At 33.9% G+C, this 16,516-nt stretch overlaps 1 protein-coding gene across 1 annotated transcript in view; it reads right to left on the minus strand.

Moving 5' to 3' along the window:
- The window catches only part of LOC128891206 (uncharacterized), a 599,859-nt gene that overhangs the window by 160,181 nt on the left and 423,162 nt on the right, over positions 1-16,516 (minus strand). The window contains exon 7 of the mRNA XM_054150532.1: positions 10,027-10,192. Coding sequence (XP_054006507.1) covers positions 10,027-10,192 — 166 coding nt within the window. The remainder of the gene's footprint in view (positions 1-10,026; positions 10,193-16,516) is intronic.

Consider the following 16,516-nt stretch of genomic DNA (forward strand, 5'->3'; position numbering starts at 1 on the left):
GGGCGCGTTCGCGAACGTTCCCCACTCGCCCGACCCCGCGCGCCTACCGATGGTCGAGAAATTTCGATCGCGATTGTCTGGTATTGTTACAAACTGAATTTATTAAATTGAAGATGTACAAAAAATTTACTAAAATTTGTGACACTCTTGTGATAAAAAATAAATACATGAATTGATGTTACAGAAATTAAACACTTTTGACAATTTAATATATCTATTTATTAACACGTTATACGAATATTTGTCACGTGAGATTAGTGGTATATTTAGTATGATAGAAGAAGATACATAGGTCACTGGCGTTGGTTTTTTAAGCAAATTAAAAAGTACACTATCAGAAATACTTCATTTTCTTTAAATATTTCAAAGCTATATACAAACCTTTAATTTGAGGTGTTTTTCAAACATCAAAATTTCTTTTTAATCGCATATCCTTAAAGAGTCGAAGAATTGAAAAATATACAAGAAGCTCTCATATTTCAACAATTTTTCAATATTTCAAGATACATGATTAGAAAAAAATATTAAAATTATAAAAATATCTGAAGTAATAGGCGTTTAAAAAAGTACTGGAATATTAAAATTAAAAATAAAATATCTACTAAACTATTGTTTTTGATGACCTTGTCTTATGCGCTGTTTACGCACAATATCAAAAAGTTGATGTACATGATACAATCTGATAATTCTATTCAAACTAAATGAAAGTGGATATTGCATTTGTATCGTTGCACCAAACAAACGAATTGTATCAGATGATATGACCCATCATGTGGGATCGACTTTTTCCTCTATGAATATTTTTCCACTCAACTTAAACAAAGAGCTACATATTTTCACAATTTCTAAAATTACTCTCTACACGTAACTAATGTAACTACACATCTAATTGTCATTTTTGAAGCACTTGGGAATGTGCGAAACACCTGTCAGAATTTCGAGGTCTGGGTAGAATATGGCATATTTATGAAACATCTGCCTCCCCTTCGGTCCCGAGCAACGGTGATAAATTTCATGGAATATTCAAGCCCTTTTGATTTCCGGCCAGGACGAATAACGACGCGTGACGAGTCAGAAAACTCTCCGGGGACGGAGCTTATTTTTCGCTGGCAGACGTGGTCGAAATTCTGAACGACTGCTCGCCACTCTCGCGCGTTTCCATCTCGCGACTGAAATCACCACCGCATTGGGAAACAACCCAGCAAACCGAGTCAGCAACTGGGAAAATAATAACAACGTTTCTCCAGTTGCGTCGCGGTGATTGTAATTGTTTCGCCATTTGGTCAGCAAAAACTGCGCCAAACCGCTGGACGGAAGTCTTAAACTTTTTTGCAATAACTTGGCTCCTCTGGCAACCGTTTCCATCCGACGCTAATTGAAACGAATAAATGCGCGCGTCGCGACGCAGCAAAAAGGGCGAACGTAACGACAGCAGTTTCAAACGACGATTAATTCCGTGCAACGACGGAACACCGGTTGCAACTTTTTTGGGGGAAAGGGGAGTGGGATACACGCGGTGACTGCAAACAACTAGAAGCTGATTCGCGAGGCGCACAATGCCGTCGTTTCGAAAGGGATTGTCGAGACAAGAGGAAATCGATGGTTTCCAGCGACTTCGCGAGCACTCAACGTTGTAGAAAATATTGGTACATGTTTCCTTTTATTTTATTTTAATTATTGTTATGTGGAGATAACGCTAAATTACCGAGATCAGTGGATACCGGTTATACATGAAAAGTATACATTTGTAATTAGAAGAAGAAGAACGATGTTAATTTGTTAAATAAACTAATTCTTTATTACTATAATATCTCTGAATATTGTTGTAAAAGTATCGTTAATGATTTAGTGACTTTAAAAAGAAGTTTCAAATATGTACGTGAGTCAAATTGACATGCTTAGTAGTTTTGGCATTAAAATTTAATATTGTAGTTTTATGAAGTTTTAAATTTGAGTGTCGTGTATCGACATCAAATTTTAAATGGAATGTGATGGAGATTCGGACCTCCAGGAATTGGATAGCAGAGTGGTCTGTTCGGTGGTTGAAGAAATTTGGAAACACTATGTGTTGGCAAAAATATATATACAATATATTCTGAAAGATTTGATAGAATTTATATTACTCCAATTTTAATGCAAACGTACTAATTACTACAGTGAAGAACTATGAAATAGCAACTGTATGTCGGAGTATTTATGTAGAAACGTTCGTCGAAAACCGAATGTTCAGCGAAAATTACATGTTTATATATGTATATAATACGCTAAGAGTTTGATCAGCGGTTGTAAATACGAAATCTACATGGAACGACATCAAATTACTCTGATTCAGTTTGTGAATGTATTTCAAACTGTTTCTCTGTAGAATAAATGGAAATTTTAAGTTCTGTATTTGAAAATTTGTCGTTATTATCTACTACAAAGCTGAGTTGTCTTGCCTCAAAAAGATGCATCTCAATTGCGCCACTAGGTTCATTGCTCGCCGAACACTGAGACAATCATGCTTCCTGGTATACATAAATATTCTATGAGGAAAGAGATAATACAGAGACATATCAGATCCTAAGCGACAGAAAAATCTTCAAAAGGAAAAGAAGAGCGTCCGATGCAAAGATTCCTATTCACTTTTCCGTTTCAAAAAATTGAGAAGGTATCACGTGAATAACATAGACAAAACCTGGTTTAAACGTATTCCATATTGAGCGAAAATTCACATGTACAATGCAACGAGATCAACTATTTCGCAGCGCTTTCTTTTCGTCGAGTGAAAATGCAATGGGATTTAGCAACTTATGCTCGACGCCAAGAACGATCTGCACAGGATATCCCAAACGTAATATTCCCTGCCAACGACGGACGTTTCTTTGATCTTTCCCGAGAAAGGGAAATCAATTTCAATTTCCAATTCAAGGGTAGAACCGAAAATTACCTGCGTGTGGCAAAACGCGATATCAGAGAAATGCAAAATCCTTGAGAAATAAGTACTTTGCTCTTGAAAGTAGGTGCTTTAAGATAAGATCTCTACATTGAGATAAAAAGTATACTCTATAATCACGTATTAAAATTTCAAATGTCAGCGCTTATAGTTTTCAGCGATAAATTCGATAAAAATAACACCTTCTTTCTCTACTGGTAAATAGGGAGGCTTCAGGGGTCTCAATTGATCCCACGGATTTCTACATGTATATACAGTGGGTGTAGAATATATTTGTACACCGATTAATTTCCCAAAAAACTTTTGTGTGAAATTGTAGTTTATTAACTTCTTTTTTTATAATCAATGATATTTTACATATTTTCGGAAGTCTCTAAGATAGGTATAGTCCAAACAACTTTTACTAGTTGATATAATTTGTGAAATTAACAAAAAAAAAGTATAGAAGCAATAAGTATTTATACGATTCTTATGACGAATCATTTACAGTAGAGTTTGTAACGTAAACATATTAGTTTATTGCTTCGTACGAATTAGAAAACATCATGTTTCCAGTAAAGTACTTTTAAAAAAGGCTCTAATAAAGGAATAGAAGAAGATTCCACTTCAAATAACTAATAATTTAGTTAATTTAATCCTTAGAAAAGTTACAATAATTATAAAATCAAACGGAAATCCCACGAACGAAGTATTATATACTTATAAATTAATGTAAATTTATTTTTTTTTAAATAAAGTTTTAAAAATTAAATAGTTGAGCGAATACTTATTGCCTAAATATTTCTATCGATTAATTGTTTTTTTCTTGTTAATTTCGCAACTTACATAAATAGCTATTTTGTTTGTAATCTATCTATTCTAGAGATTTCCGAGAATGTGTAGAATGTTATTGTTTATACGAAGTAAGTTAATAAATTACAATTTTACAGAGTTTTTTTGGAAATTAATCGGTGTACGAATACTTTCTACACCCACTGTATAGAGTATTAGAATAGTGTTTGGTACGTGTGACAGTTTGTTTAAATGGACTGTGATAAATCTGTGCCATAATTGTAGATGGCACGAACGTAGGGTGCAAGAAACGAATGCCTTTAAGTGATACCTGTGAAACCTATGAACATAGCGTGTTTGTAAGAAAATAGATGAAATCGAGCGAATGTTTATGCTATGATGACGGATGCAAGTTCTGAGCACGTGATATGAGTGTATGTTGCCAAAGTAAATGTTTTAAAAGAAAGATACTAGTAAAAGATCTAGCCAGTCAGATGAAAGTCAGTCAAAAAATAGCTCAGTCAAGGCGTATCCTCGACAACGAGCGTTCCAATTTTTAAATATAAGTATTTAAAATATTCCGATTGATATGAATGAAACTTTCCAATTATGGTAACCTATTCACTGCCAGGGAAATAAAGCGTTTTGCCTTGGGCTCCAAGATTTAATACAGATGTCTAATCCAGGTTATTATTTCGATGATAAAAAGTGATATTGAATTTGTTGTTTTTAAAAAAAAAAATGTACGATCTTGCATTGCAATAATTCGTGATTCAAAGGACTATAAACTTATCCCTTAAGTAATTGCAATCAATTTGAAGTACGAACCATCTCGTAGTTGGCAGTGAATGGGTTTAGACTCAACTCTAACCTGTAAAAGTCCCTTTTTATGCACTGATACTGTATACAGGTTGGACCTATTAAGAGTAATCATAACTTCATTATCAGTGCTGTTAGAGAAAAATGTCAAAGATAGAAAATTAATAGTTCAAAGAGTGCTATATAGTGTATGTATATAATGTATTAGATTGAATCCTTTACATTGTACATTGTTACATAAAGTAACACAGATATTTCATGTACAAAGTTTAAAAAGCTCACTCCGTATAAACTTTATACGTTTGTTAAATAAACTCAATGTCTTATTGTAACATATATCCTTATAAAGCGACAACGTAAGAATTCTAGAGTGTCCACATACTAAGGTTACCCGCTGTAATTATTAATTGAATTATTAACTGGCGATAACTCTTTCGTCAAATCTCCTGAGTCGCTTTTCCAATTTTGTATAATTAAGGATCGAAGAGCAAACGAGCCTAAGGGATCAATGCAGGAGGAGTGTTTCGACAGAGGGTCTCTTCCTCTTTGCTAGTGAAACACCGTACAATTGCGCGCAATTCAAAACCTTCCATGAGAAGCCTTCGACAGATTACAGCATCCAGTTTCAATAGCTTTGTCCGTCACGACGTAGAATGGAGCGACGCGTAGAGAAAGCGAAAGGGCGCGCGGGAATGGCGAAGAACGAGCCCTTGCGCGTTCGCTGTTTCAAAGGGGTGGAAGTGCTTGGTGTACTTTTTGACGTCTGCTTCTCATATGGAAGTGCTTTCGAGCATTCGGTGTCGTAAAAACCTAGTCGTAGCAATGAGGATCGTGAAAAAGCGGACGTTGTGTCGACGTCTGTCTCCCCAGTGCCGCTTGTGCTTGTGATTATACCTTTCTTTCTCGCTCTTGTTCTTTCTTTTTTTTCCATTTGCTTTCGGCCCACTATACAGACATTACGATCTGTCCTTTCGTTTTGCCGACTCGCTTGTTCGCAGAGCTCGCTCGTTAGCGAGAACAACTTGCTAGTAACTGAATATCAGTCGCCAATGTTTGAGTTAAGGAAAGGTTGCTTCGACGCCTTGCAATCAAGACAGTTCGTAGCCCGTGGCAGGGATGGACAAAGTTACCATTAAATATAAGTTTTGAATAACGAACAAGGGGTAAACTTGTTTTTATTCCTTACTCGTGGAAAAAGAATTAAAGCATATTATGCAATTAAGGGGCTTTCTGGTATCTGGTATTTCTTTCTAGCATCCTTCTGGTGAAAAATTAAACAAGTTTTTGGAATTTTTTTCGAAGTTTATAAAATAAAGAACGATTCCAATTTCTTCTATTAATAATACTATTTAGTGAGAGTGTTAAAATATTTTTGTAAGACTTTTATTTTATGTATGGCTTTTACATTTAATGTTATATGTTATATTATTTTTGAATTCAGAAATACATAGCTTTCGAGAGTAAAAATACATGTCGAAACGTTGCATGAATGAAACGTGTCTATATGAATTGTTCTAAATATTTTAAAACTTTGCACAGAGAGATGTTAAAATGCAGTTTCGTTGTGTATATTTGAAAATATTTTAAAATACATAAAATATTTGAAATATGAAATTTTAATTCTGCTCTCCTTTTGAGGAACGAACAATTATTTGTAAATAATTCTTGTTTGTTGGTTAGATAGATCAGTCGATATCTATGTATATACTTTTGTAATTATCGTCCATACTAAAAGTATAATTATTCATTAATGTTTAACCATATTTTTAAATGATTAAAATTAAAAACTGTTAAAAAGTGTTAAAAGAATTTTAATTTTCGCCATATTGTTTCTTTTCAATCAGTGGTGTTTGATTCTAGTACCCATGGTAGCGAGAAAACCATATAATAATAATCTTTTTCATTCTTTGGTTTCGGACGATCCAATGACAAGCTATCGTGTCAACCGTGAGAAAAAAGGACAAATTCCATGTGCCTATAACAACTAAAAAAAATTATTAAAAGTAAACAAGAACAATTTTTTTTATTAGTTTAACATTTCATTTAATTCATAAAAGAGGTTTTGGAATATACGACCGACAGGAATCAATCGGCACCTGATATGCTGGACGCGTGAAAGGATGTTTACGAATGAAGTGAAGTCTCTGCATAATCCCATATCTCTGTACAATAATTCATTCAGCAGAATGAAATGTAGCACTGTTTTAGGAATGAAATACCTTCAGGCTGTTCACTTCCGGTGCTTTTACTTCAGTTCAATTTGAGGACTAAGTACACTTACATAGCAGTAATCCATTTCTGTTCGAACCAGCTGTTTCGTCTGGTCCACTGATATCCCAGTTGTTCGCAAAACAATGAAGGAATATGTCGTTCCTCTCCGCATGCGTGGTTCTAGTTTCGTGTATCGTGGTGAGGAGAATATATGCATGTAAAGCGTCGTTTCTCGTTTCTCGTTACCGCTTGCTTTCGAACTTCGACAATTTACCGCGTGGCTAACTTTAGTCCGTTATCAGCAGCGTGTGTGCTATATGAGAATCTGGCAGAAGTCAGCGGTGGTCTATCAAATCAAGATCCACTCGCCTCGCAAGAGTATCAAGTCACTGCTCATTAGCGACGTAAGCGCTGCTTCTTAACCCAGATCAACGATACGACGGATTGTGGTCGTAACACGCGAGGATCACCCGAAATTAATGAAGACTGGTCTAGGAAATTGTTACCGTCTAGCGGGTATAACCTCCTCAACCCTTTATTGCCAATGTACTATGTCGCTCGAACATAATACAAGTTGCCCGCTACGTTGTCGGTCTTGGTTTACGTTTAAAAGCTACGTTGCCATGTTAACGTACCCCAAAAGTGTATGTTTGTAAATCCTTGATGGTATGTAATTCAAGTAGCTTGGTAAATTGCTTTTCTCAGAATTGTAATTAATTATAATTGTAAGAACATTGTTGGCTCTTCCAGTACTATATTAAATTTAATTATTTTTTTATTATTTTGTGTGTGTTCTGTTACAAATATTTGATTTTTAATCTATATTTCTTACAACTTTTCAATCTCTTATATATATTCGGTTTTCATTAGAACAATATTCATGATCTCGCCCAGACCAAACTCATTTAACGTTTATTTTTCAATTGTATTTTTAAATAATTATTCTTCGTTATGTACTGTAGTCTTTTCATTACTTAGGTCGATTAAACAGAATGGACTCTAAATGTAAATGAAATCTTGTTTGCACGAGAGACTGAGATTTCTCTCTTCAGTCAGTCTTTCTTCATATAATTAATTAATTTCTTATATATAATAAAATATTTTCCGATCAACCGTTAGCATGATTATATGTATGTACATATAATTGACTCAAGTCCGATGAAGAAGTCTTCCCGATTCTGTACTTTGAAGAATGTCGTATTTGAGAACTTTTGTTAAGCAAAGGAAAGGTTTGAAGTTTTTAATTACTTCACAGGGTTCTACAGTTTTAAAAATTATATTCACTCTTTAGAGGAAACTTTAATTCATTCTTTGAAACATGTTAAATTTACATTCCGTTTAAAAATTACTTTACACCGGGAATAAGTCAGTAAATATCATGTATTAATAGAAATGCACGAGTATGTTACGTTCCCGTTTCCAAATTTCCTTATTTGGAGTTGGATGTGTGTACCCGGTATTAGTCAACGATACATTTTTACTTCAGGAAGAAAGTAATAAAATTGACATTCCATTGCCAATAAATATTTTTGACATTATAATTAAGATACACATTATAATTGTTTAATTCTAATCAATATATTATCACCCAAATGAACGTATAAAATTACATGTTATATATCAAAACTCTTCACATCAAATTTGTAACTCCTCATTTAACACGTATTAAATTGAAGGATAATTTGTTATTTGAGAAATAAATTAGTAAACATAATTTTCCGTTGTCAATAAATATTTTAAATATTAAAATTCATACAAACATTACAATCGTTTAATTTTGTTAGCTTGATTGCCTCCCAAACATAAAATCACTCAAAGAGTATTTTTTTGTTCACCCACAGAAAAGAATTCATGTTTAAGGAAAGATAAAGGAAGTTGACTTCGAGCAGTATTAAATCCAACACTGTGTTCCAATCCATCCTTTAAAAGTTGTATCTTTGACATGAAAATTGGTTCCTCAACTCGTGCATAAAATAGCAAGGCAAGCTTTAAAGTCCTTCTTCAAGTAGACTAGAAAGAAAGCATGTCGCGTGAAGTGTAAGTAACTCGATACCCAGGATAACAGGAATTTTCGCGTGTTCCCGCTCAAGGGGTTGATTCAAGCAAGAGGGAGGGTTCGTGCAGACATGGACAGGGTGAAACGAGATGCGAGAGGCATTATCAAGCCTCGTTGTGACACGCACTTGCCTCGTGGGCCATAGAATGTGCGCAAAGAGTTTCCTGGCCTTCGAGGAGTGCGAACGAACGCCTATTGGCTCGTGACATTTTTATATATCTGTATTCGAACACTTTCGTTCCAGCACGTCTGCACAAGAAGACCATGGAAGTCTTCTTCATTCATTATAGTGACATTTGAAAAATAGAAAATTGTACATGGAATTAAGCTGACTAGAAAATAAAAATTCCATAATAGTAAGTTTTCGAAGTTTTTGATTATGTACCTGTATGTTATTATTTATGTTTATGTATCATTGTTTGGCCTTCATCGTGTATTTCATACATAAACAAGACAAATATTAGGACGTTTTGGTATATTTGCGGAGAATGTGCTATATTCCACTGTAACTTCTGCATATCTTAACTTCCTTTGGTGATAATGGTTAGATTATTTTGAATGTAATTTAATTGTTCAATTTCTGTTTTCATTTGGATGGATTCGTTACTTTTGTCACAACTAAGCACTTTTTCTGTATCTTACTAATGTTATTTATAATCAAATGAATATCTGTATAACTGAATATCTGAGTTTTTACGAGTACTTTTAATACTTTCACAAGGTTTCTAAATACTTTTAAACAAAATGTTTATCAAATATATATTTGACAGAAAAAGACCCAACTCTTCATAAAATGATAAATAAACTCTTCCTGGAGAGGATCCACTACAAAACGCGAGCTTGTTTAATATTTCTTTTAATTATATCTCATACCTTCAAGACAAACACAAAGATTCTACACTCTCATACGAAAGAAAATACTGTATTTACAAATATACTACTGAAACATGATCACCATGAGTGACTACTATTACCGATCCTATAATAGAAATTTAAGTTTCTGTTGGACAAGTATCATTTCACCCAAGAAAAAATAAGCAAATCGAAGATAATAACTGAAGATTTTAATACGAAACCCAATTATATCCATGCCTCAATATACTATTAAAATCTACTAATTAAAGCAACAACAAAAATTTGTTATTCCCCGTAAAATCTTCATGTCTTCATATAATCAGATCTTTCAGCAGAGTTTTCAATTAGGTCATGAACGATGTTTAAAAGTTGCACTTACTTGTCCGGGAGTAGCACAGAGCTGAAGTTAATTGCAATGGACATCCGAGGACCGGAAGTAATTAAGTACAGACACCGGATGTTCGGAGGATATAGGCCAGGATATCCGGGACTCGCTAGTACGCATCCATCGTGGCAGTCGGTGTCTTCGTACACCCAGTCGCATTCTGCAAACACGCAAAAGTGTGCATATGTTAATTATACCCAGCAACATAGAAATTGAGCTTTTAAAGAAACTTGTTCCGAGTCAGCAACACAAAAGAACACGCACAAATAATTTCTGCAGGCAACGTGTGCGCATATTCAATATGTAACGTTGCATTAACGGAATGCACTATCGAGTTTCCCCAATGCTCGGGATGAACAACAGAGTGACGTTTCTGGAACGGCTTATATCTACTTCGTGACACAGCACTATGCTGAGAGCAGATGCACTTTAAAGCTAATTCAAAGTCCACCGATTTGGAAAGATATACAAATATTTTTTCAGCGTATTCGCGGGCTAATTTCAAGTGAAAGTCATCGTATCGATCCAACTCTTAAACGTATTGGAATATGAAAAGTATTATGGGGAAAGAATAAATAAAAATAAAATAAGTCCAGAAGGAAAATTGAGTGAAGAAAAAAACATGTTTCCTTATAATATAATTTTTTACAATTATTGAAAAACTCCAATCCAGTAATATCTTCAAGCGGATATTATTATAATTACTATTAACTGGAGAACACTTTGATATAGAATATCTAATTCAAGGTACATGTACAAAATAAGAAAAGTATAAGGTAAAATAAAAGAAATAAAGATAGAAGGGATAAAATTATGCATAATATCATATAATATAGTAGAAAACGGGAATTTAGTATAAAAAACTGTCACTATTAAGAATTTAAAAAAATCCTAAACTATAGCAAATATATTTTAGAATCTTATATTAAAAATTATTAATCTTTACATTTTTGGCACGTTATATTGCTGACAGTATTATTTATTTCCTAGTATGACAATAAAAAACTCTCATAATTATGAAGATTTGAAGAAGTGTTCCGCTAATTTTGTCCAGCAGTTTATATTGTATATCGACAGATAGTAAGTATTTTTTTGTCTAGAAGTGGCATCATTGTAGGATTAAATCACTCGTACCTAGTTGTATGATTAAGAATCAGGTCTAGACCGATCTGAAATTATAGTTCTCACGCGAAATTAGTTTTCCAGTGTTTCGAGAAAGTGTATTTGCGTATTACTTGGTGTATTCTGAAGTTGTATAGCGAAAAGCTCGTCGACGCAAACCGAAATCTACCGGCAATCACAGGGAAATATAAGACAAAAGGTGGCCTCAAATAAAGACTTGTCTCGCTGTGCCGGACATGCAATTAAAATTTGTGGGACACGGCGTGAAACATCACAGTGCGTTCGGTGTAAGCTTCCCAGCATGCCGATATCAGTTCGAGATTTAATGTCTCGCAAGAGTGCAGATTTTACGGGTAAGTTATGGAGCAAGACTGGTGCTAGCTCGACGCCCATCGATAGTTAAAATGGGCCACGATGATTGAAAAAAAAAAGAAAACAAGAACAGCACCGCTCGAGCCTAGAACGTGAATTACGGCTTTATATCTTGATACCTGAAACTGTTGCGTTCGTTGAAGAACAAGTCGTGATTAAGGAATCTCTTTAATCTCTTCAGACATGATTTCTTTATAGGGAAAGAAATTATTTTTAAATGGATACATATTAAGTTATTCGGGAATATTACTTTCTTTACATTTAATAACGGGAATTCAAAATATTAATACATAGAAACAATCATTAACAGTGCTGAACCTGTTAAATATTTTATTTTTTAATCTGAATGTTAATGTGCATTACAATGTAGATTAGATCTGAAGAGGTTTCCTGGGAGATAAAGAAAATTGATTGTCTTAAATGTTCCAAACCTTAGAAACAACATTTTGAAATGATTTAATATGAGATTTGTAAAGAAGTGGGACTTTGGAATAGACTCTCTGTATACTCTAATATTATAAGAAAATAATACTAGAATTATTTTATTTTATGTAATACAATGCAACAAGAACGAAGAAATAACGCGAGCGTAGAAAAGGCTGGAATGTTCTTTGAACAAATGAAAATAAGACAGACGTAATTGAATGATGGCATTGGACTATGAGCGACATAGTACCGAGTATATCGTGATAACAAACACACTACTAAAATTAACAAATGAATTTCTCCCGCTCATGTTTCATCGACAACCCTTTCATTTTCTCAATGGTTATCAAAGACAAATAGAAAAAAATAACTTCTCTTTTAAAATGTCCATTTGAGAAACGCGTCGAGACACGTCTGACTTGTCATTGAGTCCTGAACAACGATTGAGAATCCCTGACCAGATGTATAAATCAATTTGACAGCGGAAAGAACCGTAATACCGCATGAAAAAGTAATTTTCTCTCCCTTTTTTCCCGGCTTTACCTTGTCCCGATATTGGAAAATCACAATATTGATACACGACGACGGCGATCGTTGTTTCAATATTTTTGCAACGAGCATATCGTGACTTGAATGTTTAACAGATCGCAGCGGCGTGCTCGACACGAACCGTCGATGTGCTTTCTCTCCATCGTCGGGTTCAGCAGGCATTTTTCACCACGTAAAAGGATAAATAAGAGAGTGTTTCAGCCTCCAATTTTATGAACATTCAAATTCTGGTATCCCAATACAGTTTAATATGAAATTAATAATACAAAAGTCCAAATTTCAACGTTTGCAGCATCAGATATGACCACATTTTCAAACATTCACATTTACTTAGTAGTAAACGGGGCATTACACGTTATAATTTCTACGTAAAATTTGAACTCTTTCGGTACATTTTTCTCCGCTATGCCTTATCCGATCGTGCTTCGACCTTTTTTCAGGTTGTTCTACAAAGTCAAAACTACAAAACAGCGCTGAGTTTGTTTAAAAAAAACATTTCTAAAAAAAGAAAACAGGACGACAACAACACGAATCACACGACTTTTGACTAATGTCAAGAATGTGAACATTTTTGTTTAGAAACATTTTTTTTGCCATTTCTAACTATCGAAAAATTATCCAATTAACATCAATAGAACCGGAAAAGGTTCAATTTTAATAAGAAAAGGTAAACAAAAAATCGATTTTTTTTTCGAAAAAATGTGTAGTGCCTCCCTCAATATAAAAATAATAATAAAATTGAGGAATAAAAGAAACTTTTTATACATTTTTAGGTATATAATCATAATTTAAATAAATAGTAATGTAATTGTGTAATATAACATGGAAGTGATACATATGTATATGGCATTTTTCTGATTGTTCTCTCCTCTTCAACGTGTTTTTCTATCTGAAGAGAGAACACATACTCCTAGTCAAAACGTTGTCAGTATAAATTCCCAAAAGTTGTGCAATTTATTATTGCTTTCAAGACCAACATTTTCTTTTATTTCATAGACACTTTGCACCATTTATGTAACCAAACGCTCACATGTTCAAACATAATTTTTGGAAACTTCTGATAAATAAATTAAATCACTTAATCAGTATATCTTTTGCTATCATTTAAAACATTAAATTCCTCAAATTTGCACTCAATGTAGATAGCTATGGAGATGCAGACGTTTGTTTCTATTGCACGAAAGGACAATTCATGATGTACGTGGTTTTCCTGGTCCTTTTCTCCTGAACGGCGAAAGAATGGAAGCATATCGTTGTCACGCTTCGTGTTCGCTCTCTCTTTCTCTCCTGTTTTTTGTTTAGTTTTATATATCCGGCAGATGCAATTGTCATAATGGGTGGAGCCATTAGAGATGGGACGCGTCCTGCTAGCGGTGCGCGGCCTCTCTGAATTTATATAATGCCTTTCGCGTCTCCGAAAGTCTTTTTTCTCCACTCTTTAGCATATTTTTTTTTTACACTCGTGCCCACCCTTTCGGCCTCCTGCACTGAATATCGCGCTCGTTCTTTTTCCACCTAATTGTTCGCGTCCCGAAGGCGCTTAATTCCATTTTTCTTCTCGATTTTCTTTGTCTTTTTTAAAATTTTCCTCTCGCGACTGAACTCGTCCTCGTAATTGAGTGGATCGTCTACGTTTACTTTTGTTGCTGCATTTCTATGAAATTGTACGCAAAACTTGAAAGAACTGATTATAAAGATAAGGTATTATTTTACTTCTCGCACATCGAAGTAAAGTCTTATTTCATACTTTTTAGTGCAATTTTAATATTTCTTCGAAGTCGGTTATATTTTTTATCAAAAAATTATTTTATTTCACCCTTTTTAGAGGCAATTTATAACCAATAGGTTTCATGCGATACCAATAGTTATGAGCAATATACAGGATGTTCCAAAAATGTTGGAGGTCAAAAATCAAACTGATTCTCACTCAGAAAGGATATAACTTTCGAAAAATGCAATAAAAGAAAATAGATTTTTCGATTGTCTAATCCCCTTAAGATAATCAATTTAATTTTGGCTATGCTACACTTCTTTTTCATTTCTATAAAAAAATATCTGTTTCATTTATAAAAAAAATTAAATTATACTTATAAATAAAACATAATGATGATTGTAGAATTAGGACGGTTTTGTTCGAATTTACAGCGGCCAGGTTCCTTCTTATCGAAAGGAGAACTATTGAAGATTTTTGCATACACGTGCTTCTTTTTGTTGCTCGCGTTAGAATAAGAAACCGACGGCACGCGTGAGTTCTAGGTGGTCCTTGTTATAGTTGGGAGTGCGCAATTGACTCGCACCAGTTCATTTCGATGTAACTCGAACAATATCTCTTTTTAACCTTCTTTAAATTCATGGAATGAATAGTTTTTCTAATTTCGATTTAGTATTAAAATCTTTGAGATTTTAATAGTAACGTTACATAATATGTTCAGTACGTTGAAGTCACGCTAATATAGATTCTTTTCTCTTACACAGTTGTTCCGATTAATTCATATTTATATCTTCCTGTTATTTTTACTAACTTCCGCAGCTCCTTCCTTCACATAATTTATATTTTTTATTTGAAATTTGCTTCGAAATGAACTTTGCCTTGATTTTCTCGTACAACCGATTAATTCCTTTCGCTGCTGACATCGGTTCGTAAAAAGCAAAAAGTCACAGAGTTTTGATATCCGAGATTCGCTCAATTTCCGGTCGAGCGCAGTTTTATGATACTCGAGGCGATTAATTGTAGCTACGCATAAAAAGAAAAGAAATACAAACGTTCCTCGTTCCATGAAACAGTGTTTCCTCGAGTAAGCGTCTTTTAACGAAGTACTAAACTTCGTGGGAGGAGTTAACGCGAGAGAAGTCTTGGCCCCCGCTGAATTTTCAGCTGCTGACCGGCGTGTTAATTAAAAACAATGTCGGCCGATCTTTTTGCGCAAATGAATGGAATTATCGCCGAGGAAACGTTCGACCTGGAACGGAGAAGACCTCATCTCGGTTTCAACATTTTAAAGAAAATTGTCTCTTGGATGAGAAAGGAAAAGACAACAGACGAGACCGTTCGTAAACTGAAATCGAGTTTTTTTTTTTAATTCTAAAACAAATGAAAGGAGGTGCACAGCTCACCGTCATTATTTTTTTTTTTTTAATTAAATTCAGCTTACTGCGTTTACGCCTACATTGCCTCTTTATTTTAATACAGTTTTGAATGAGTTTTATATTCTACTTTGTTAATAGAAAGTACAAATATTACCATCATTATTTGTTTCTTAAGTACATTACATTCATTAATTTTATATCTACATTGTGTTTTTATTGAACTAGAGTTTTAAAGTAATATTACATTGAACTTGTTATTAGGAAGTACAAAGACTACCATTATTATTTGTTTCTGAGTTTTATTTCATTGAAGTTTTATTTAACTACACTTTTAAATAAACATGCCTTCCAGCATTATTTGTATCTTAACTATGACTCTGAAGTATGTTCCATTCGCTATACTTATAATTACATACATTGACTTTTAATTTAATTGCACTGAGAAAGTAACATTATGATGTACTTTTCAATGCTTAACGCAAAAATTGTTTAAATGACTAGCAAAGCAATGTATACAACTTCTGTTATTGACTTAACTAAATGTTGATTTAATTCAATTTAGTTTGGACAATTCTTACAATCTTCCTATTCAAACAATAAATTCTCAAGCGTTGACCCGTACTCTTTTGGCGAGAATCTCCAGTCATTAATACATGCTACTTACGATACATGCTACTTACTAATCTTTTAGGTGCTACTCTGACTTGTACCGCTGTATTTTGAAATCGTTGACTACTATATATGGTATATGGTAAAACTAATGTACATATTATGTGACCTACCATCCATTACACATTTTGTAACGTTAGTGTAATATAAATCGTATAACTTACTATAAAAGTAATTCAAACTGGTATTTATCTAAAATTATTCGAACGCCTGAATCTATTTGAGATCAACACAAGAGACAACGTTGAAGGGATCAAGT

Source organism: Hylaeus anthracinus, unplaced genomic scaffold, assembly GCF_026225885.1.
Source record: "Hylaeus anthracinus isolate JK02 unplaced genomic scaffold, UHH_iyHylAnth1.0_haploid 12001, whole genome shotgun sequence".
Taxonomy (NCBI): Eukaryota; Metazoa; Arthropoda; class Insecta; order Hymenoptera; family Colletidae; genus Hylaeus; species Hylaeus anthracinus.